Source organism: Heterodontus francisci, chromosome 41, assembly GCF_036365525.1.
Source record: "Heterodontus francisci isolate sHetFra1 chromosome 41, sHetFra1.hap1, whole genome shotgun sequence".
Classification (NCBI taxonomy): Eukaryota; Metazoa; Chordata; class Chondrichthyes; order Heterodontiformes; family Heterodontidae; genus Heterodontus; species Heterodontus francisci.
The window spans coordinates 24,025,103-24,049,980 of record NC_090411.1 but is presented as its reverse complement, the minus strand read 5'-3'; the positions used below and the strand labels follow the sequence as shown (position 1 = coordinate 24,049,980).

Here is a 24,878-nt window from a genome sequence, read left to right as displayed (position 1 = left end):
TCAATAGTCACCGAGATTCTACAATAGTCACCAAGATTCTTGAATAGTCACCGAGATTCTTCATTAGTCACCGAGATTCTACAATCGTCACTGAGGTTCTACAATAGTCACCAAGATTCTTCAATAGTCACCGAGATTCTTCAATAGTCACCGAGATTCTACAATAGTCACCGAGATTTTCAGTAGTCACTGAGATGCTACAATAGTCACTGAGATGCTACAATAGTCATTGAGGTTCTACAATAGTCACCGAGATTTTCAGTAGTCACTGAGATGCTACAATAGTCACTGAGATGCTACAATAGTCACTGAGATGCTACAATAGTCATTGAGGTTCTACAATAGTCACTGAGATTCTCAATAGTCACCGAGATTCTCAATAGTCACCGAGGTTCTTCAATAGTCACTGAGATTCTCAATGGTCACCGAGATTCTCAATAGTCACCGAGGTTCTACAATAGTCACTGAGATTGCTGCAATTGAAGTGCTACACTTGCATTGGGATCCCTGGGTTGCAGGATGAAATATCACCCAAGATTCTTGCTCCTGACTGTAATTCAGTGATCCACACTGAAGGGTGCATGTGTGCAGAATATGCAGCAAAACAAGGAAACAAAGATTGTTGCTCAGATTCCACTTCACACAGCGCCTGCCAGGCGCAGTTAGTAACATCCACTGGAAAATGTATCCCCTTTCCTCAGCATGTGGTGCAAATGTAGACAACTCATTCTGCCTAGAAAGTTAATTAAATTGGAATAAGTGGGACCACAGAATACCTTTTATTTCCAGTTGGTTTAAAATCTAAATCTACCTGTCCTTCCTGTGGAAAGCCTTTTTGCGTGTACTTCATTGTCCATTCTGCAAGCGAGCACAAAGCCAGCCGAGACCTGCAAACCCAGCCTTTGTTCAGCTCCTGCTCTGCAGGGAGTTAGCACGCCAATGGGAGCTGTCTCCTGTTTCAGCCAGGCATTGTTTGAGCTCCACGGCTGAATATCTTGCTGCAGAAAGGATCTCTCTGTTCAACTGAAAGCAATCGGAGCCTGTGAGAGAGGGTGTGCCCTCTCCTGCTATTGAGCAGCAATCCTCATTGTTTCCAGAGCTACAGATGGCAGGCGAACGGGGAATGAATTCGGTAATGTGTGTGTAAGTGTGACAGAGAGAGAGAGACAGGTGGAGACATAGATAGAGAGAACGAGAGATAGAAATAGAGGCAGAGGGCTGTATTTTGCGACCTTAGTTTTAAAGGGCTTGATTTTCAGGCCCGTAACCTGGAGGCAGGAGTGGCGCGCCTACTCGTCCAATCTAAAACCCACCTCCGAGATTGCCGTCCAATTCGGGATGGCGTGCGTCCTGGAAAGACGGGAGGGTGAAGCATTGGGCACGATGTAAAGGGAGGCTGGCAGCCTTCGCTGTCGCTGCAGTGAGAGTGCTGCGGGAGTGAATGGCACGACTAAATGAATGCGAGAGCAGGCTGAAGGTGCCAGAAGGCATTCCTGCACCCCGAGCACTCGCTGTGATAGCAGTCTCCTTGAGAGGCTAATTGTCATAGCTCTCGGAAAACCGCAGGCTTGCCGTTTTCCCCATTCAACGTTCGGATCGTCTGGAACTGTTACGCCGCGCCGACCTCCCATTGTGTCATCGCCTCCTGTAGGCTGATGAGCTCCAGGTCCGGTTCGCCTCTGAAAAATTTCGATTCTCCTGGGAAAAATGTTTGATAATTGCCTCATTAGCGAGTGCAATTGCCTTCCTGCCGCTGGCGTGTGGATTCCCGATATCACACGCAGCCTGCCCCGGGGCAAGCAGCCAGAGGCAAAGAGACCTGACCCACAGAATTGTTACAGTGCAGAAACGTTAACTCTGCTTCTCTCTCCACGAATGCTGCCAGACCTGCTGAGTATTTCCAGCATTCCTTGTTTGCGTTCCAACTTCTCCAATCAGTCTTCATAACTGAAGTTCCTCATCCCTGGAACCATTTGCGTGAATCTTTTCTGTACTCTCTCCAACGCCTTCACATCATTCCCAAAGTGCGGTGCCCAGAATTGGACGCAATACTCCAGCCGAGACTGAACTAAAATAAACTTCGCTTGTACACTATGCCCTATTTTCTTGCGGTTTCCCAGCCCCCCTCCCACAGCCTAGGAAAACTCCTCCCCCCCCCCCCCCCCCCACAGAGAGAGGGAGAGAGAGAGACTGGGAGAGACAAATAGAGGGAGGGAGAGAGAGAGAGACATCCCAACAAAAGTTTGCATTTATGTAACACTTTTAATGTAGCAAAACCTTCCAAGGCACTTGAGTGTTATCAATAGCAACATTCAAAAGGTGATTAGATAAATTAGAATTAGAACATTACAGCGCAGTACAGGCCCTTCGGCCCTCGATGTTGCGCCGACCTGTGAAACCATCTGACCTACACTATTCCATTTTCATCCATATGTCTATCCAATGACCACTTAAATGCCCTTAAAGTTGGCGAGTCTACTACTGTTGCAGGCAGGGCGTTCCACGCCCCTACTACTCTCTGAGTAAAGAAACTACCTCTCACATCTGTCCTATATCTATCACCCCTCAACTTAAAGCTATGTCCCCTCGTGTTTGCCATCACCATCCGAGGAAAAAGACTCTCACTATCCACCCTTTCTAACCCTCTGATTATCTTATATGTCTCTATTAAGTCACCTCTCCTCCTCCTTCTCTTTAACGAAAATAACCTCAAGTCCCTCAGCCTTTCCTCGTAAGACCTTCCCTCCATACCAGGCAACATCCTAGTAAATCTCCTCTGCACCCTATCCAAAGCTTCCACATCCTTCCTATAATGCGGTGACCAGAACTGCACGCAATACTCCAGGTGCGGCCTCACCAGAGTTTTGTACAGCTGCATCATGACCCCGTGGCTCTGAAACTCGATCCCCCTACTAATAAAGGCTAACACACCATATGCCTTCTTAACAGCCCTATTAACCTGGGTAGCAACTTTCAGGGATTTATGCACCTGGACACCAAGATCTCTCTGTTCATCTACACTACCAAGAATCTTCCCATTAGCCCAGTACTCTGCATTCCTGTTACTCCTTCCAAAGTGAATCACCTCACACTTTTCCGCATTAAACTCCATTTGCCATCTCTCAGCCCAGCTCTGCAGCCTATCTATGTCCCTCTGTACCCTACAACATCCTTCGGCACTATCCACAACTCCACCGACCTTCGTGTCATCCGCAAATTTACTAACCCACCCTTCTACACCCTCTTCCAGGTCATTTATAAAAATGACAAACAGCAGTGGCCCCAAAACAGATCCTTGCGGTACACCACTAGTAACTAATACTCGAAGAGGAAAGAGCAAAGAGAATGGAACTAATTGGACAGCTCTTTCAAAGAACCAGCATAGGCATGACAGGCTGAATGCCCTTCCTCTGCACTGTATCATTCTGTGATTCTTTGTGTTGGGGAGTCTTACCTTGGCACTCCTGGTGAGATCATTAAATTTCCTCCAGCACTGGAGAAAAGGCTGCTTACATTCACAAATGCCACCCTTCTTGGCATGCCCATTCAACCAAATTGTCTTGGCACACACCACTTAGACAATGGGAAGTGGACCTCTCCCATCTCATGAACTTTTTCCACCAGCATCTCCATGGCTGTATCTGAAAAGCTCAGGCCCTATTGAAACTCATTCTTGTCCCTGGACATCTTCCTGTGGCCCCCATCATGTTCCTGATTTATTTCGAGCTACTTCATGTCTCCAAGAATCTGTCGAGTAGCTCCATTTCCTGCCTCCTAATTGGCGAGCAACTTTCATGTTCTGCTACTGCAGGAAAATGAGGGCAAACTGGAGTGTGGGTTGGGTCCCCTACCAACTCCTGTGTGCACTCGTTGCTCTCCACCCAACTGTCAAGGTCTGACTGCTTATGGGCATGATGGATGCCACAAAAGAAAGAGAAAGAAAGCAAGACTTTAGCATTTATATAGCACCTTTCCCAGCCTCAGAATGTCCCAAAGTGCTTTGCAGCCAATGGTATACTTTTGAAGTGCAGTCACTGTTGTAATGTGGGAAATGAAGCAACCAATTCATGCACAGCAAGATCCCATAAATAGCAATGTGATGATGACCAGATAGTCTGTAATAGTTTTTTTTTTATTATTCATTCTTTGGATGTGAACATTGTTGGCAAGGCCAGCATTTATTGCCCATCCCTAATTGTGCTTGAACTGAGTGTCTTCCTAGGCCATTTCAGTTAAGAGTCAAACACTATGTTATGGGCCTGGAGTAGGCCAGACAAGGTTATTGTTTTATTTATTTAGAGATACAGCACTGAAACAGGCCCTTCGGCCCACCGAGTCTGTGCCGACCAACAACCACCCATTTATACTAATCCTACATTAACCCCATATTCTCTACCACATCCCCACCATTCTCCTACCACTTACCTCCACTAGGGGCAATTTACAATGGCCAATTTACCCATCAACCTGCAAGTCTTTGGCTGTGGGAGGAAACCGGAGCACCCGGCGGAAACCCACGTGGTCACAGGGAGAACTTGCAAACTCTGCACAGGCAGTACCCAGAACTGAACCCGGGTCACTGGAGCTGTGAGGCTGCGGTGCTAACCACTGCGCCGCCCATGTTGGGATGGCTGATTTCCTCCCCTGAAGGACATGAGTGAACCAGATGAGTTTTTATAACAGTGAGACAAGCTTTTTATTCTAGATTTATTAATCAGTTGAACTTAAATTTCCCAGCTGCTGTCGTGGGATTTGAACTCACATTTCCAGAGCATCAGTCCAGGCCTCTAGATTGCTAGGCCAGTAATATTACCATTACGTCACTGTCCCCAGTGCTGTTGAGAGAGAAATATTGGCCAGAGAGAACTCCCCTCCTCCTCTTTGAATTAGGTCTATGGGATCTTTTATGACCACTTGAGAAAGCAGACAGAGCCTCAGTGTAAAGTCTCATCCAAAAGATGGCACCTCTGACAGTGCAGCACTCCCTCGCTACCACACTGGGAATGTCAGCCTAGATTTTATGCTCAAGCTGTGGGACTTGAGCCCATGGGCTTCTTAGTCAAGAGGCAAAACTGCTAAAGACTGAGCTATGGTAGATAACTAAAGGGACCCAGCAGCTACAGTCAGAAGAAATATCACAGGTGCATTAAAAATTGTGGTTTCTTTTTAAGTTTCTTTGCTTATTGATTGTAAAAATATCAGACAGAGAAACAAAGTATGTTTATCTGATAGTCAGCAGTCATCCAATCAGATAACAGTCTGTTCACTTTCCGCGTAACATGGGATGGTAGGGCACCATGACGACGGATGTATCGGGCAACCAACGGCAGGAATGCGGGGGCGGAGCGGTTGTGGTCAAGAGGTCCCATGAAGACACCTCCAAGAATACGTCCAAGATGGCAGTCCGAGGAAGGTGGCCATGGGGCCTTGTACAACAGATACCTAGCCCAATTGATTGGATATGTGGCCTCATGCAAACACGCTGCCATTTTTAAAAAATAAAACATTTGCGATTGACAAGTCTGACACAGATAACAAACCCAATTGAATGTTTAGAGATGTTTTATTTTCCTTAAGGACAATACAGATCGAAATGGATTACATTTTTAAACCACAGTGAGTGACCATCACTACCAACAGGCTTGGTGGTATTCCAGATTATTGCTAGGCCTTGGCTCTTTGTAGTAGTGAGGCCTAAGTTGCTCACAGGCCTCACAAATGTGGTTAGCAGTTTCCAAAAGAAATATACTCTGAAATTTCCAAAGTAATTAATCCTTTGAGGTTAATTTTTTTGAAACGCTTCGAGACTAGCTGAGGTACTACATGGCTGACATCAATAATGATTATCGATAAACACACGGGCACTACAAGAACTAGATCGCTAGCTTCGGAGAATTTCAGTAAGCATTGCAGCCACAAACTGTCAAGATTCAAATTTTTCTCTTGTTGCATATTCCAGGAATACTACAATTAAATGTTCTTTGCATTTTTCTAGTTATACGTTTAGCCAGAAACATTTAGAGCAGATTTTTTTAAATGCTTTACCTTTCTCTAAAGGAGGCGCTCAACTGGGACACTGAAAGAGCTCTTCAAATACCTCGCAGTGGTCAAGACCTTGATGAATTGCGATTGCAGATTAAAGGTGGGCTCCTCTCTTTCCTCACACTCTCTCCATCTACCTGACCCTCAGGATGATTTTACCAGGGTGTAGATACAAACAAGTGCCCAAAGCGAGTGCCATCTGCTAAAAATTCGGCCCTTGCTTTACACCCCAAGAGGCCTTAGGGCTGTCACAAACACTTCATGTCTTCTGTTGTGTATAACTATGCCAGTAAACTCAGTAATGTTAAAATTTGGGGTTTCGGCCTCAGAATGAAGTTTTAAAGTCTGCACTTCTTTTCCTCCATTTTTACCTCACTCTTCCTTCTTTACTCATTGTCATGCTCTATCTGTGGATAATCCCCTTCTCAATCCCTTTTACTTAATTTCTGGGTTTCAGTATCTCTACTGACTTTGCTCTCTCAATTGTTTTTATACCAATCCTCCCTGTCTCTCCCCTCACCGTTAATTCCTGCAGTCACTTCTCCCTTTCTCTTTCTCTATCCTCACTCCATCTCTTTCACACACTTGCCTCTCTATGCCCTCCACTGTCCTGGACACAGTCCACTGTAAACACATGCTTAAAACCCGTCACAGTATAAATTGTATATATTAGCTCCTCAGAAGGATGGAAGTAAAGCAGGCAGATCATTTCAGCGCATTCTAGATGCAGCTCTCGGCCTTTAGGACATGGGGTACCCTGTAATAGAGCTCGCTGCCATGATGCTATCCTTCATGGAGCCCCCCCCCACAACCCCACTCACACAGAGCACCCCCTCATCACACAGAGACCCCTCACCCAGTCACACAGAAACCCGCTTCACACTCCTTCTGCCCACCCCCCCCCCCCCCCAATCACCATACTGGTCGAAAAACTTATAGTAATCGTGACCACGGCTTCTTCTAGCTTGGCATGTTCCAAGCACTTGGACAGGAGCCTCACTGAAACAATACTCAAGTTAAAGCCTTCCCCATTGTAACTTGCTGTCAGATCATATCGCACTGAAATCCTGCTGTGTGATGATGGGTATTATCTGACAGGGTGAGAATTCCTCATGATTATCTGATTCTTTTAAGTTGTGATTATCAGTAGTGCCATTACGAGCAGTAACACTCACATCTGGATGGGGTCACCCTCTAACAACACAGCACATCCACTGAACCCCTCGATCAGACTCCTTCCTGTAACTCGCTTCTAGGTATCCATTATTCTGCATGCTGTGTGTACATTCACGGCTGATTATTGTGTGGAGAATTGATCACCTCAGGAATTCAGCTCTTTTGTCCATGTTTGGACCAAGGCTGTAATGAGGTCTGGAGCTGAGTCGCCCAGGCGGACCCCAAACTGAGTGTCAGTGAGCAGGCTGTTGCTGCGTAAGTGTTGCTTGATAGCACTGTCGATGACACCTTCCATCACCTTGCTGATGATAGAGTATAGACTGATGCAGCGGGAATTGGCCAGATTGGAAATATCCTGCTTTTTGTGGACAGGATATGCCTGGGCAATTTTCCACATTGTCAAGTAGATGCCAGTGTGGGGTTACATGCACTGCCCTTGCAAGTGCAGCACCCCCAAACAGTGTTGCCTGTTGCAGTTCAGTGAGACATTCGGGCTGTTCACCTTTTCCTTGCCAGTTTACAAGGTGGTGCCACTTGTCAAGCTGGGCCCCCACCTGCCAAGAATGAGGCATATTAATTTCACCATGTGGACAATAATTTTGAAACTGTTGCTGGGAAGAAGAGAAGACCTGTTACAAGGGACTGCCAGACACTGGGCTGGAGGATATTTTGCATACCAAAGAAAGATGGCTTATGGAGACTAGAGCGGTTACTTCCCTTATCCACTTAACCTAAGATGGACTCTGATCTCCAGATATTGTTGTATAAGAGGAGACATTTCAGGGTCTGCTAGGACCATAGAATCCACAAACACAGAAGTGGTGGAACCAGTTGGTCACGTGACTACCTGGCTGGCCAACTTGGGAGTTTTTGAATTGTGCACAGACAGTTTGATCTGGGAGGGATTGTTTGCTCCTGGACTGAGAAGACCTCTCCTGTCTGCTCCCATTTCTTTCTCACAAGCCTCTGGACCCACTGAAGATACGTGAACATCAAGAGAGAAAAACCTCCTACAGCGAACAAGGTTTAAGAATAATACTGGGCCCCAACGAAAAGCCGGACCTACCTACAATCAAGGACTCTACAACGAGCTCGAAGAACAGCAACCAAAACCATCTGCAGATATTGCCTCTTCTGCTCTTTGCTGTCTCTATCTGCATGTGTGTTTATCGCGTATGCATGCTAGCGTGGGCGCATCATGTATCCGTAGGCGTTAACCAAATTAGAGTTTAAGTTTAATAAATTTCAACCTATCTTCTTTAAACCTAAGAAAACCTGTTTGTGCTGGTTTCTTTGCCTTACATTGGAAAGCAGTGAACAAGGATTCACCAAGGGGGAGCTAAAAACACGGTGTGTAAAATATTAAACCCTGTTACGGTAAGAGCAGGTGAAGGGTGAGAGGGACCCCTAGACCCTTTTCTCACCTGGTCGCAATACACTGGTGACAAATGTGATTAAAATAAAGACTAGCATCTCTCTTGCACCTTTCACACCCACCCGGATGTCTCAAAGCGCTTTACAGTCAATGAAGCGCTTTTCATGTTTAAAGTGTAGTCGCTGCTGTAATGTAACAAACATGGCAGCCAATCTGCAAACAGGAAGCTCCCACAAACAGCAATGTAATAATAGCCAGATAATCTGTTTTTGTGATGTCAGTTGAGGCATAAATATTGGCCCAGGACACCAGAGATAACACCCCTAGTTCTTCAAAATAGCTGCATGGGATCTTTTGCATTCACCTAAGAGGGCAAGTGAAGCCACAGCTTAACATACCCAGTGCTGCAACATTCCCTCACTACTGCACTCCTGTATCAATCTTGATTTTTTGCACTTACATCCTATTGTGCAACTTCAACCCAGAACCTTCAGGCTTCCAGGCAAAGGGTGCTACCAACTGAGCCATGTAGGCTTTTAGACAGTCCTCCTATCCTGCCAGCTGAAATAGGAGGTGTAAGAGCCAGAAGCTACATAGAAAGACCTGAAGCCTGAGGGGGATAAACATATGGAAAAGATAAAAGAGGGAATGACTTAAAAGGCAGATCTCACCCTCAGGATTCCTCTCCTAAATAGTTGCAACTAATTAGCATCAGCAATATACTTTTCCAACTACTTTTTTTTTTTAAAAAGAATTTTCTTTGAATATTTTTCTTCGAACAGCGAATATGAGAAACAGCGGAAGACACGGGACCCTCTGCCAGCCTGTTCCCATCACAGCGACATCAGCATTTAAAAGCAAACGGTAATTTAGCCTAAATTAAACGACCAATTAGCGAACCAGAAGGGCCCACGTCCAATCCTGCTCAAGACTTAGTTAGCCCATATGCTATAGTTGGGTAGGAGGCTAGAAAAATAATCTGTCGGGGTTCCTGGACTTCGTTGCTGTCTAGTAATCCCTTACTAGAAGGTGCAGGTTTATGGAAGTCAGGTGATGCTCCCCTTGGCTTAATAGCCCACCGACATCCAGTTTCACAGAAAGACCACTTACTGCCCGTGTGGCTGAAGCATTTCCCAAAATGAGTCAACGTTGTCTGGAGTGAAGGGGGAAATCAAAAAGGAATAAAAAATAATCACCAGGACCAGACGGGATTAACGACGGTAATGTCAATCTGAATTTTCAACACACGTTTGAACGTTGGAAAGTGAAATCTCTTAAATATTAAATATGCGTTTATTTATCCCTTTCTTTACCTTGCATTGTCATTTGCCTCAACAAATACAAGCATAATGTCACGTCCTGTTGACCTTGATGTGACCTCGGCACACAAAGGACTGCAGACGGTCTCTCGCCTCACTGCAGCATGATGTCATTCAGGTTCTCCTGGAGAACCGTGTCCTTCACAGCGTGGAAGACAAAGCGGATGTTCTCCGTGTCGATGGCGGTGGTGAAATGGTGAAAGAGGGGCCGGCTGCGATCTCGTCGCTTACGGTTGAAGCACGCCAGGAGATACTTCTGCACGTCCTCCAGATGGTGTGGCCTGCCTTCAAAGTCAGGGAAGTGCTTCTCAATGTTGACCGTTTTCACCTTGGCTTCCAGCAGGTCCGTCTTGTTCAGGAAGAGGATGATGGAGACCCGGGTGAAGAGCTTGTTATTCACGATCGTCTCGAAGATGTTCATCGACTCCACCAGGCGGTTTGTTCGACGGTCCTCCATCAGGACCTGGTCAAACTCGCTGGACGACACCATGAAGAGGATGGAGGTGATCCCTTCAAAGCACAGGAACCACTTTTGCCTCTGTGAGCGCTGCCCGCCCACATCCATCATTCTGAAGGGGATTCCCTTGATGATGAAGTCATACTCGACAATCCCCTTGGTTGCCCTCCTGGCCAGAAGGATGTCCTGTTTGGTCGGAAGATAATTCTGGAAAGAAAACAAGACACACACTTGTGATCAACCTGAGGAAGAGTTACATTTCACACAAACCACAGAAACAGGCCATTCGGCCCAACAGGTCTATGCTGGTGTTATGCTCCACGTGGTACTGTGTTCCATCCATGTGCTATTAAGTTCCATATTCTCACCGCTCTCTATGTGAAGAAGTTTCTCCTGAATTCCCTATTGGATTTATTAGTGACTATCTTATATTTATGGTCTCTAGTTCTGGTCTTCCCCCACAAGTGGAAACATCTCCTCTTTGTCTACCCTATAAAGGCCTCCATCAGGTCATCCCTCAGCCTCCTCTTTTCTGGGAAAAGAGCCTCAGCCTTTCCTGGTAAGTGTATCCTCTCAGCTCTGGTAACAGACTTGGTGAATCCTTTTTTGCACCTTCTCCAGTGACTCTATATCCTTGATATAATATGCAGACCCGAACTGTGCATAGTACTCCGAGTGTTGTCAAAGAGAAACTCAAGAGCAAGCTCAGCCCCATTGGGCAAGGCTCCACCAGCTTTGTAAATCAGGAGAAACTGTTTCCACTGGTAGAAGGGTTGGTAACTAGCGGACACAGATTTAAGAAAATTGGCACAAGAGCCCGAGGGGAGATGAGCAGAATTATTTTCTTCTACGCAGCGAGTTATGATCTGTAATGCACTGCGGGTGACGGAAACAGGTTCAATAATAACTTTCAAAAGGGGAATTGCATAAATGCTCAAGGGTGAAATGTTTGAAGGGCTATGGGGAAAGTGTAGGGCAGTGAGACTAACTCTTTAAAAGAGCTGGAACAGGCACGGTGGGCTGAATGGCCTCCTTTTGTGTTGTATTATTTTGAATCTATGAATCCAATCTTGGGTTGTGAAAACTCCTCCATTGTGAAAGTAGGAGAATTGGAGATTAAGCAGCGTTACAGATCTGAAGTCCTGGGAAAGAATGAGTAGAGTAGAAGGTGGGGATTAGTTCGATTTGCAGGGAGGGGGAAATCCTGTAGTTTGATGAATTTAGAGTTTAGGACAAACAAGAAGAGAAAATTCAGAGAAGCAGTAGCCATAGTAACAGCAATGAAAGCGAAACAAAAAGGCTGCAATGGAGACAGAGATTGGCAGCCAGAGAAGGATCAGCTGTTTGTTAACTAGTTATTACATACGAACATGCGAATTAGGAGGAGTAGGCCACTTGGCCCTTTGAGCCTGCTCCGCCATTCAATAAGTTCATGGCTGAACTGATTACTCCACATTTCCACCTACCCCCAATTATCTTGCATCCCCAGTGCCTTTCCATCTGTGAGAGGCACAGAGATGGAGAGATGCAGCATAAGAGACACTTAGCACAGACCACAGAGCTCGAGACGTGCAGACACCAAGGTAGAGCGCGCGAGACACCAAACATTGAGGGGTACAGGCTGTGAGACACACTGAAATTCTTTTGTTATCAGATGCAGTCAAAATAAACCAATAAACATTAAATGGACAGACATAGTTATTGCATATTTGGAGGTGTTTCTTGCAGCAGATTCAGCGTTAGTCATTAGTCAGCGTGCATCTATACCTGCGAGGGAATCCTTCGGGGAGAGAAGTGACAGGTTTAGCGGATAATTCTCCTCTCGTCGTATTGTGTGTAGAGTGGGCAGTGCAGAACGACGGGACTTACAAAGTATCCTACCCCCACCGCCTGGTGTAAATGGTGCACTGCAGCAACACAGTCCTGCTCGATGGCTGAGAACTGGCAAGGGCTCAAATGTCCACTGAGCAGCTGTGAAATGTGAAGAGCCTGTGAGACTGTTTGATGGATCACAACTGCAGGCCCCACTCGAAAAGCACTCAGCACTTAAAAGTCACTGGACACGCACAAAAAATAATTTAAAAGGAAAGTTGGCCACTTATCTGAAGGGGGCTAGAATACAAAGATACAGAAGTTATGTTACCGTTACATCAACCTCTGGTCAGACTGTATCTGGAGTATCTGCATTCTGTTCTGGGCACCGCATCTCAGCAAGGATACATTGGCCTCGGAGGGAATGCAGTGCAGAGACACCAGAATGATACCAAAACTAAAAAGATTAAATTATGAGGACAGATTGCATAGACTAGGCTTGCAATCCCTCGACTATAGTTGATTAAGGGATGACCTAATTGAGGTGTTTAGATAATTTTACACGGTAGATAGAAAGAACTAATTTTGTCCAGTGGGGGGGTTCATAACAAAGGGGCATAACCTTATAATTAGAGCCAGGATGATGTCAGAAAGCACTTCTTCACACAAAGGGTAATGGAAATCTGGAACTCTCTCCCTCCCACCAAAAAACTGTCGCGACTGTGGTCGATTGCAAATTTCAAAACGGGGACTTATATTTGAGATATAAAAGAATAATGCTGCGGATGCTGGAAATCTGAACCAAAAACAGAAAGCGCTGGAAATACTCAGCAGGTCAGGCAGCATCTGTGGAGAGAGAAACAGAGTTAATGTTTCAGGTCTCTGTGACCCTTCATCAGAACCCTTTCATCCGTTAGTAGTGTTATATGTTTGGTTTTTACGTTGCCACCTTAATATGCTTAGTTAGTCTAGCTTAGAGAGCTGAATCTTTGAACATTAACTCTTTATTACATTATAGCTATGTACAGCTCCGCACCAGTCTGTGTGACTCCTCTGAAGCCGTGCTGCATCTCCCTCCAAGTCTCTCTCACATGTGATCGCTTACATCATCACGGTGGGAAGTATTCTTGACTCTCTCAACATTAACCCTTTCAGACCCTTATCCTACAGGTAGCACTCTCACTTCGGAGTCTGAAGGTTGTGGTTTCTGATGAAAGGTCATGCAGACCTGTAATGTTAACTCTGTTTTTCTCTCCACTGATGCTGCCTGAACTGCTGAGTATTTCCAGCACTTTCTGTTTTTGTCTGACATTTGAGGTGTTTAAGATGAATAAAGGATTTGATATGGTAGGGAGAGAGAGAAACTATTAGCTCTGGTGGGGAAGGGCCCGGATGGTGGGAGGGGGTTGGGGAAGGAGGTTATTGGGGTCCAGCTTGATGCGCCCACAAAAAAGGCATCACCGTCAACTTTGCATTAGAATAGGGCTTTGAAATGAAGACCCAACATGGAATCCGGTCCAAATGGAATCGGACTCAAACTGATCCCCATTGGCACTAAGCAGCAAGAGAATATAAGAAGCAGGAGGAGGCCGTTTGGCTTCTTGAGCCTGCTCTGTCATTCAATAAGTATAATGGGAAGGGCCTGCCTCGCAAAACACGGTGTAGTTCATTCTCGTTTACAAGTAGATAGTAAATAAACAGAGCCTTGAAATCTGGGCCACAGGTGTTGTCTTGCTTTCAAAATATTTCGGGGATTTCTTTGCCCTCACTCCTCTGCACAGCATAAATCAGCAGCAAATCCAAGGTCCTGCACCTGCCCAACTACTCCCAGAGGTCTCGATGTTTGCTAGGCCCAAAATCACATTATTTTCTTTCGCTAAGGTTGCCAAACCTCCAGGAATGTCCTGGACTCTCCAGAACAAGTTAGAAAAATTCCTGATTTTGTGAAAGGGAAATCATGTTTAACCAATTTATTGGAGTTCTTTGAAGAAGTAACATGTGCTGTGGATAAAGGGGAACTGGTGGATATACTGTACTTAGATTTCCAGAAGGCATTTGATAAGGTGCCACATCAAAGATTATTGCGGAAAATAAAAGCTCATGGTGTAGGGGGTAACACATTGGCATGGATAGAAGATTGGCTAGCTAACAGGAAACAGAGAGTCGGCATAAATGGGTAATTTTCTGGTTGGCAAGATGTAACGAGTGGTGTGCCACAGGGATCAGTGCTGTGGCCTCAACTTTTTACAATTTATATAAATTACTTGGATGAAGAGACCGAAGGTATGGTTGCTAAATTTACTGATGACACAAGATAGGTAGGAAAGTAAGTTGTGAAGAGGACATAAGAAGGTTACAAAGGGATATAGATAAGTTAAGTGAGTGGGCAAATGGAGTATAATGTGGGAAAATGTGAAATTGTCCATTTTGTCAGGAAGAATAAAAAAGAAACATATTATCTAAATGGTGAGAGATTGCAGAGCTCGGAGATGCAGAGGGATCTGGGTGTCTGAGTGCATGAATCACAAAAGGTTAGTATGCAGGTTCAGCAAGTAATTAGGAAAGCTCATAGAATGTTATCATTTATTGCGAGGAGAATTGAATCCAAACTTAGGGAGGTTATGCTTCAGTTATACAGGGCATCGGTGAGACCACATCTAGAGTACTGTGTACAGTATTGGTCTCCTTATCTAAGGAAGGATATAAATGCATTGGAAGCAGTTCAGAGAAGGTTTACTAGACTAATACCTGGAATGAGCGGGTTGACTTATGAGGAAAGGTTGGACCATTGCATCTGCTGGAGTTTAAGAGAGTTAGAGGTGACTTGATTGAAACATATCAGATCCTGAGGGGTCTTAACAGGGTGGATGTGGAAAGGATGTTTCCTCTTGTGGGAGAATCTAGAACTAGGGGACACTGTTTAAAAATAAGGGGTTGTCCATTTAAGACAGAGATGAGGAGAATATTTTTCTCTCAGAGGGTCGTGAGTCTTTGGACGTCTCTTCCTCAAATGGCGGTGGAAGCAGAGTCTTTAATATTTCTAAGGCAGAGGTAGATAGATTCTTGATAAGCAAGGGGGGGGGGGGGTGGTGAAAGGTTATCGGGAATATGCAGGAATGGGAAGTCGAGGTTACAATCAAATCAGCCATGATCTTGTTGAATGGCGGAGCAGGCTCGAGGGGCTGAGGGGCCTACTTCTACTCCTAATTTGTATGTTCGTAAGCAAAATCAAATCAAAGGGGCATTTAAAAAAAATCAGAATCTGTTAATGCTTGTTTACTGGTTATCAACAGGCTGTTCAACTGACACTCAAGAATCACCCAATCGGGTAACCAAAAGTCTGTTTGCTTTCCAATTGGCCGGTGTGCCATGACAATGGACATGTCAGGTAACCAATGGTGAGAGCATGGGCTGGGGCCATTGGTGGGAGGCAGTCATGTGACAAAGCCTCCAGGCCTACATGCAAACAGAGTTGGCAACCCATCTCCCAGTAGTGCCGTTGTAAATGAGCTTCTGTCAGTGTTCTGGCTGTTCAGTGGGGGTCTGGCAGACAGCAGTGTCAACACCAAGACTCAGAGCAAGTAATCCCACTGGACAACCTAGCCCTGCCTCCCTTAGTCCACTACTCTTCCCACTTTGCCAGCCTGAGATATTTTTGACATTTACTCACTTTTCACAGCTAGCTATAACTTCTCTCTGCCTGTTAACTGTGCAGTGCTGTTTAAGCTTTTAGTAACACACTGTGAAAGTATCATTTCCCCAGCACTGAAGAATCAGCAGCCCCTGCATCAATATTTTTCCTTGCACTGGTTGAAGCCTCAGTGGCAGCAAATCAGCCAAGTGTCTGTTACCCCTCCCCAAGACCTCACACTCAAACTCCCCTCCCTCCCCCCCACAGAGTAGGGCTCGAACCTGCAACCTTCCAACTCAGAGGCGAGAGTGCTCCCCACTGAACCATGGCTGATACTTGTCTACCTTCAGGCAGCGAGATGACTGGAAAAATGTGTAAAATATACCATAACGTAGCGTGATGGAAGGAGGTGAAGCCACTTCCAATCCTCATCCCAAAGGGTAGCCCTGTCAGTGAAAACAGATCAATACATTGCTTTTCTAACTCTAAATTAATAATACAGATTGCGTTGATACTTCCTAATGTTTTAATGATTTCAACCATTATTGCTACTCATTTAGACACACTAAAATGTGACCACCACCATTTCAAGGGCAATTATGGATGGGCAACAAATGCCGGCCTTTCCAGCGATGCCCACATCCCCGGAATGATTTTTTTTAAAAACTCACCAGCTGGCCAACACGATCCAGATTATCCAGGAAGTACCGCACTGATTCAGCCTATCAGAGAAACAGAAAAGATTTCAACAATGGACGCAAATCAACACACACACGAATGTGCGCAGACACACAAACACACGCATGTGTGCATGGACACACGCACACAAGCAGACACGGACAGCCGGACACGTGCACACAAACAGATTGGCACACAAGCAGACTGGCACACAGCCTGACAAGAAGTGTGCACACACACACAGACACGCTGGCATGCATACATGCGCATATTGTCAATGCAACATTTCCAGAGCCACTCAGTTCAGGTGAGAGAGTCCACAGGAGCCGCTCTTGTCCACGCAGTGGCCCAGTGCATCTCTGCTGAAAATGGTCAGCACAACAGAATGCTGAAGGGATGGGGGCTTCTGCTATCACCTTGTCCCCTCTCCATGAATAAGCTTCCCACAGTGTGAGTGCACAAGGGCCACGCTCTCCACTCTGTGGCAATTTAAAGCAAAACCAACTCAATCGGCACTTGTAATGTTCAGTATTACTGATATATTCACTTTGAGAGTGTTCTGGGATTGTGACATCTTGTTGAGCCAGGACACCAGGGGGCAATAAATGCTCTATGTTGAAATAGCTCGAAGATTGTTCGTTCCTCAGACTTTGTGCAAATTAATCTCTTAAGGCATTTCTTTTCTCATTCCTGTTTTGACTGATCGAAGAAAAAGTTCAATTAGCAATCTATATGTTTTCCTAGATACCTAAGAAGTTCAAACTAGTGAATTCAGAGAACAAACTGTTTAATAAAATAACCCAGACAAAGATGCCAGCCACGGCTCAGTGGGGAGCACTCTTGTCTCTGAGTTTAAAGGTTGTGGGTTCAAGTCCCACTCCAAAGACTTGAGCACATAATCTAGGCTGATGCTCCAGTGCAGCAGAGAGGGAGTGCTACACTGTTGGAGGTGCAGTGCCTCAGATGAGATGTTAAACTGAGACTCCGCCTGCCCTCTCAAGTGTCAGCAAACGATATAACAGATTCACTCTTCAAAGAGGAGTTATCCCTGGTGTCCTGACCAATATTTATCTCTCAATCAACATCACACAGATCGATAATCTGGTCCTTATCACACTACTGCTTGTGGGATCTTGCTATGCTCAAATTGGTGCCTGCATTTCCAATATTAGAACTATGGCTACACTTCAAAAGTACTTCATTGACTGTGAAGCACATACTGAGGTCATGAAATGTGCATCTTTATTTCTTTCACTGCCTCTTTGCTGAAGAGCACTCCTTCATCTCCTGTCTAAGGTTGTCTCGCGATCTACATGGCCTGTAAATTCTTCAGCAAAGGGTAATATCCTGACATTAAGTCGAGGTCCTGTCAAACCTCTCAGGTGGACGTAAAAGATCCCACGGCATTATTGCAAAGAAGAGGTGAGTTCCGCCCAGTGTCCTGAGCATATATTTATCCCTCAACTGATATACAGAACAAAAACACATTATCTGGTCATTATCACACTGCTGTTTGTGGGATCTTGCAATGCACAAATATGCGCCTGCGTTTCCAGCATTACAACTGTGACTACACTTCAAAGGTAGTTCATTGACTGTAAAGTTCTTTGGGACATCCTGAGCTTCTGAAAGACGCTACATGAACGCAAGTCTTGCTTTCCAAGTAATTAGCACCGCAACTTGCAGTCTCCGTGCAGTTTGTTTTACTGGTCCATGTCTCGACAGGCACAGATATCACACTTGGTTCACAGGCCAAGCAGCAGAGGCGATTGTGAACGCAGAGAGGATAAAAATCTCTCAGCGCCGCTGGGCCACCCCGTCTGAACTAAAAGCTCACTTCCTGCGAGGCGGAGGGAATTCTGGATAAAACAAACAAAACAGCCACCGCATCAGGGGCTCTCTCTTTAAACAGGAAGCCCACTCTAATGCAGGACAAAAGTACACCTGTGTACCATATGGCCTTGATTCTTAAAGTGAGCCCATTGTCGATGTCAACTTATAAACTCCCACGGTTATTCGAAGGAGTGCCGAGCTTAATTTGGAGCCCTTGTTAGTAGAACCATTCATGATGTGACTCAACAGCAAGTTAATATTCCCTCCTCATCCTTAACCTGTTTATTCCCTTCCTCTCCTGAAGGCGCTGGCTCTCCCGTAACAGTATCCATGGGCAAAGTGCACACAATGGGGCACAACCCCATCCTCACCAGACTTACATTCCATCAGGGGGCCATTAAGCTCCGAGGCTCGGGTTATCCCCAGCATCTGATACCTCGGCTGAGATTCACTGAAGCACGTTTTCTTAAATCAATCAAAACGGAAATTAAAGTGGAAACACCTCGATACTGATTTGCGTCAAGTCTGAGGAACCAACAATCTTTGAGCTACTTCAACATAGAGCATTTGCCTCCTCCTGGTGTCCTGGCCAACATTCATCCCTCAACCAACATCAGCAGAAAATAGAATTATAGAAAGATACAGCACAGAATGTAGGCCATTTGGCCCATTGAGCCAGTGCTGGCTCGTCACGTTTCTGTCAGCCTGGCCAGAAATGGCAGATGATCGTTGTGACAGTAATGAGAAGCTATCTCAGTATTCTTCACATTCCTCCACTTGTTTAGGAGGCCATGCTGTTCATTTAGGGGCAGTTGTCTGGCCACACAGGATTCTGAGGGTAATTGGACAACAGATCCCAGCCTTCATAACAAGCAGATAAATTTGAGGTAATTTTTTTTTTGGAACTGAAATATAATTTTAATCTCGAGCAGAAATAACAAAGTCAGTTTACAGCATTCTTTAGATAAAATGCTATTTTGGCAAAGGAGACTCCAATCAGCAGTTGATGTTATCACACCAATTGGAAGTGATTAGACAGGCCCTTTCCTGTTCTCCTCTCATTAGCAATAAAGGCCCCTTCTATAAACACTTGGGAATGGTTGGCTGAACACTTCATAGAATCATCCAAATTTACAGCACAGGAGGAGGCCATTCAGCCCACAGTATCAGTGCTGGCCGTAAAAAGAGCTACCCAACCTAATCCCACTTTCCAGCTCTTAGCCCGTAGCCTTGTAGGTTACATCACCAAGTGCATATCGAAGTATGTCTTTAAATGATGAGGGTTTCTGCCTCTACCACCCCTCCAGTCAATACGTTCCAGATCCCCACCAGCCTCTGGGTCAAAAACTAATCCTTCTACCAATTACTTTATATCTATGGCCCCTGGTTTTTGACCTCTATGCTATGGGAAATAGATCCTTCCTATCCACTCTACCTAGCCCCCTTGTTATTTTATACAACTCAATTAAATCTCCCCTCAATCTCCTCTGTTCCAAAGAAAACAACCCCAGCCTATCCAATTTTCCTCATAGCAAAAATTCTCCATTCCTGGCCAACATCCTCAAATATCTTCTCTGGTGCGATCACACCCTTCCTGTAATGTGATGTTCAGAACTGTACACAGTACTCTAGCTGTGGCCTAACTAGTGTTTCATATCGTTCTAGCTCTCCCCTCCACTATTATATTCTGTGCCTCGGCTAACAAACAAAAGTATCCTGTATGCCTTAATAAGCCAGCCACTTTCAGGGTTCTTAGGCTTGTAACTATTAACAACTACTCCCAAATTTGCATAACAGATTTCAGGAACGTATGAAGCACATTTAATGCAATGAAAATTGAAAACTGTTTTGACTTTAAACATTAGAAAGTCTTGCATTTATGTAGTGCCTAATAATCATATCTCTCAGAATGATCTCAAAGCATGATGCGTACAAATAATTACATTGAACCACCATGTTATATCGGCAAACTATGATCGCCATCCCTCCAGGAATGCCTTGGAGTCTCCAGGAATTAAAGATTAATCTCCTGTGAGCAATACTCAGAAAATTACTCATGGGGGTTTCGAAAAATTGTGTGTTTCATTTTTTCAGAACCATTTTTGATGATTAGTTATAAAAATACTGGAGTTGGGACAGAAAGACTTTTTGACTAGGCAGGGTTTGTCTGGAGATATGATGAAATCTCCAGGAATACATCCAACCGGAAATGGCAACCCTAAAGCAAACACACAACAGCAATTTCCTATACATCAAGATCCTACAAATAGCCATGTGCTAAATGGCATTTGAACTGCTTTTTGTGGTGCTAGTTGAGGGTGGATGTTTTCTCAGGACATAGAGAGCTCCCTGCCCTTTGCCCAATGGTGCCATGGAACTGTCAAAGTCCATCTAGATCATAGGAACAAGCAAATGTCTCACTGAAGGACAACACTTCTGATCACGTAGCACTCTCCTGGTACTTTACTGCCGTGTCTGCCAGAGTTATTAAACCCAAGGAAGCTCTGGGTTGATCCATCAGCGCACTGACCTTTCACCTCTGAGATCGGAGATCTGAATCCAGCACAATTTGCATGATCAAACTTTCTCTTTTAGCTGTGAAGATCCTAAATTAATCTCATCCCAAAATCCTTAGATGATATTTCCCATTCCTTACTCAGGAAATAATGAGAACAACCACTGAGTGTTGAATAAAGATGTAAGGTGACCTAACTGAGGTGTTTAAGATGATTAAAGTATTTGATAGGGTAGATAGATTGAAACTATTTCCTCTGGTCAGAGGAGTCCAGAACAAGGGGGGCATAACCTTAAAGTTAGAGCTAGGCCATTCAGGAGTGATGTCAGGAAACATTTCTTCACACAAAAGGTCATGGAAATCTGGAACTCTCTTCCCCAAAAAGCTGCTGAAGTTGGGAGACTGGTGGAGGGGGAGTTTCAAAACTGAGATTGATCGATTTTTGTTAGATAAGAGTATTCAGGGTTATGGAACCAAGGTGGGTAGATGGAGTGAAAATACAGATCAGCCGTAATCGAATTGAATGGCAGAGCAGGCTCGAGGGGCTGAATGGTCTCCTCCTGTTCCTATAGTTCATCTCTGGAGTACGATTGGCAAACTCAGCACAGATCAGGATCGAGCAAGGGACTTGCCACAGGGCAGCACTACACTGACTGTTGCATTGAACACAGACTTACCAGGGAAGCCACTGCTATAATCTGAAGTTTCTTTTTTCTTAATGCTCACTCTGTGGCGCATGACTGCATGTCTAAGGCTCTCTCTGGTCAATTGTGACCTTTGGCCTAAGCGACAGATCATAAGTAACTGGCAATAAAAACACAAAATGTGGAAATACTCAGCAGGCCTGGCAGCATCTACGGAGGCAGAAGCAGAGCTAACATTACAGTTCGCTGACCTTTCCTCAAAACTAGAAAAAAGTTCGAGATGTAACACTTACTTCACTTGTCCCTTTTGCCTTGCACCATCATCTCTTTTGTCATTTAATCTCTCCTGCCTTTCCCAGGCCTTCCCTTTTGATCTTTCCCTCACCTTTCCCTGCTTCTGTACTTGCTTAAAACCTGTTACATCTCTATCTGTATCACGGAATCATAGAATGGTTACAGCCATTCAGCCCATCATGTCTGTGTCAGCCCTCTCCAAGAACAACTCAGATGGTCCCACGCCCTTTCCCCGTAGCCCTGCAAACATTTTCTCTCCGGATGCTTATCCAGTTCTCTTTGAAAGGCACGATTGAACCTGCCTCCACCACATTCTCAGGTAGTGCATTGCAGATCCTAACCACTCTCTTCGTAAAAACATTTTACTTCATGTCACCTTTGGTTCTTTTGTCATTTACCTTAAATCGGCACCGTCTGGTTCTCCACCTTTCTGTCAATGGGAACAGTTTCTCTCTATCTGCTCGGTCCAGACCCCTCATGATTTTGAACACCTCAATCAAATCTCCTCTCAACCTTCTCTTCATCCATTCCTGACGAGAGGTCACTGACCTGAAACGTTAACTCTGCTTCTCTTTCCACCGATATTTGTAAGAATGACCAGCAGATCAACAAATAGAAAATAAAACATTCAATTTCCAACTTGTACAAGCCAATTATTTTGGTTCTGGTTCTGTAGTTTGATCAGATCACAATCATGACTCTCTGATATTTCTCATATGGGTTTCCTATGTTTTGATCTTTTGTGATCCCAAGTGTAAAATGGAGCCAAGAAAAGATGGAAATGGGAAACTGCCAGGAACTGAACTGAATGATTGAAGAGGTGACTAAAGTGGTTGGCAGAGGAATGTCTACAAATGCTATTTATACGATTTCCAGAAGGCATTCGCTGAAGTCCCTCATAAGAGACTGTTAGCTAACGTTGAAGCTCATACAATTGAGGGCAAATTGTTCGCTTAGTTAGGAGATCGACTGAGCAGCAGGAGAGAGAGAATAGGGATAACAGGCAAGTAGTCTAAATGGCAGGATGTGACTAGTGGCACCATGCAGAGATCTGTGTTAGGGCCTCAACTATTCACTGCATTTATTCATGACTTACACAATGGGAAGGCACAGTGACGCAGTGGTTAGCACCGCAGCCTCACAGCTCCAGGGACCCGGGTTCGATTCTGGGTACTGCCTGTGTGGAGTTTGCAAGTTCTCCCTGTGTCTGCGTGGGTTTTCGCCGGGTGCTCCGGTTTCCTCCCACATCCAAAGACTTGCAGGTGATGGGTAAATTGGCCGTTGTAAATTGTCCCTAGTGTAGGTAGGTGATAGGGAATATGGGATTACTGTAGGGTTAGTATAAATGGGTTGGTCGGCACAGACTCGGTGGGCCGAAGGGCCTGTTTCAGTGCTGTATCTCTAAATAAAATTAAAAATAAAATATTCAAGTGCTTGCCAATGACACAAAAATAGCTGGCACTGAAAACAGTATATTGGGAATCATAAAAGTACAAAGTGATATTAATAGATTAAGTGAATGGAAAAAAAATCTGTGGCAATTGGATTTCAATTTAGGAAAGTATGAGTTATAAGAAAATAAGAAGTAGGAGCAGGAGTAGGCCATTTGGCCCTTCGAGCCTGCTCTGCCATTCAATACGATCATGACTGATCTTCTACCTCAATTCCACCTTCCCACACCATGCCCATATCTCTTAATTCCCTTCATACCCAAAAATCTATTAACCTCTGTTTTGAATATACTCAACGACTGAATATTCACAGCTCTCTGGGGTAGACAATTCCAAAGATTCACAACCCTTTGAGTAAAGAAACTTCTCCTCATCTCAGTCGTAAATCACTGAAATTTAGGCCTAATCTACTCAATCTCTCTTCATCAAACAATCCCCTCATCCCAGGGACCAGTCTAGTGAAGCTTTGTTGTACTCCCTCTCGGGCAAGTGAGGAGACCAAAACTACACACAGCATTCCAGGTACGGCCTCACCAACACCCTGTATAACAGCAGTAAGAATTCTTTACTCTTATACTCCAATCCCTTTATAACAAAAGCTAACATACCATTTGCTGTACCTGCCTGTTAACTTTCTGTGTTTCATGAACAAGGACACCCAGGTCCCTCTGAATGAAATCATTTCCCAGTCTCTTACCATCTGGTTCCCTAATGTCCTTTAGGGAAGGAAATCTGCCGTCTTTACCTGGTCTGGCCTACATGTGACTCCAGACCCACAGCAATGTGGTTGAGTCTTATAAAAAAAAAAGCCTCTGAAGTGGCCTAGCAAGCCACTCAGTTCAAGGGTAATTAGGGATGGGCAATACATTCCACAAATAACAAATTTTTAAAAATTCTAAATATATTCTGCTTTTCTATTTTTCCTACCAAAGTGGATAACTTCACACTTCTCCACATTGTATTCCATCTGCCTATTCACCCAACCTGTTCATATCCCTCTACAGCCACTCTGTATCCTGCTCACTGCTTACTTTCTCATCTACCTTTGTATCATCATCAAACTTGAACTCAGTCCCCTCATCTAAGTCAATAATTTTGATTGTAAATAGCTGAGGCCCAAGTACTGATCCTTGCAATAGCCTGCTAGTTACAGCCTGCCAACCTGAAAATGTTCCATTTATTCGTACTTTATGTTTTCTGTCCATTAACCAAACCCCAATCCATGCCAATACACGAGGAGAATTTATGAGGAGAGATTACACAAACTAAGGTTGTTTTCCCTGACATTTAGAAGATTTAGGGATGATTTGTTTGAAGTTTTAACGGAAACTGATAGAGTCGATAGAGAGAAACTATTTCTGCTGGTTGGGGAGCCTAGGATGAGGAAACATAACACAAAAATTAGAGCCAGACCTTTTCGGGGTGAAAGTAGGAAACAAAGGGACGTAGAAGTTTGGCACTCCCTTCCACAAATGGCAATTGATGCTGAATCAATTGTTAATTTTATATCTGAGATTGATAGATTTTTGTTAAGCTTGTTTGTTTAATTAAGGGAAATGGTGCAAAGGTGGGTATATGGAGTTAGGGCACAGGTCAGCCATGATCTCATTGGCTGGTAGGACAGACTCGAGGGATTAAATGGCCTCCTCTT

At 44.7% G+C, this 24,878-nt stretch overlaps 1 protein-coding gene across 1 annotated transcript in view; it reads right to left on the bottom strand.

Moving 5' to 3' along the window:
- Positions 1 to 6,959: 6,959 nt before the first annotated feature.
- The window catches only part of LOC137353365 (guanine nucleotide-binding protein subunit alpha-12-like), a 46,736-nt gene continuing 28,817 nt past the window's right edge, over positions 6,960 to 24,878 (bottom strand). Inside the window, exons 2-3 of the mRNA XM_068019546.1 lie at positions 16,484 to 16,534; positions 6,960 to 10,576 (exon numbers count right to left, since the gene is read on the bottom strand). Of these exons, the coding sequence (XP_067875647.1) occupies positions 10,007 to 10,576; positions 16,484 to 16,534 (621 nt within the window). The 3' untranslated portion in view covers positions 6,960 to 10,006. The remainder of the gene's footprint in view (positions 10,577 to 16,483; positions 16,535 to 24,878) is intronic.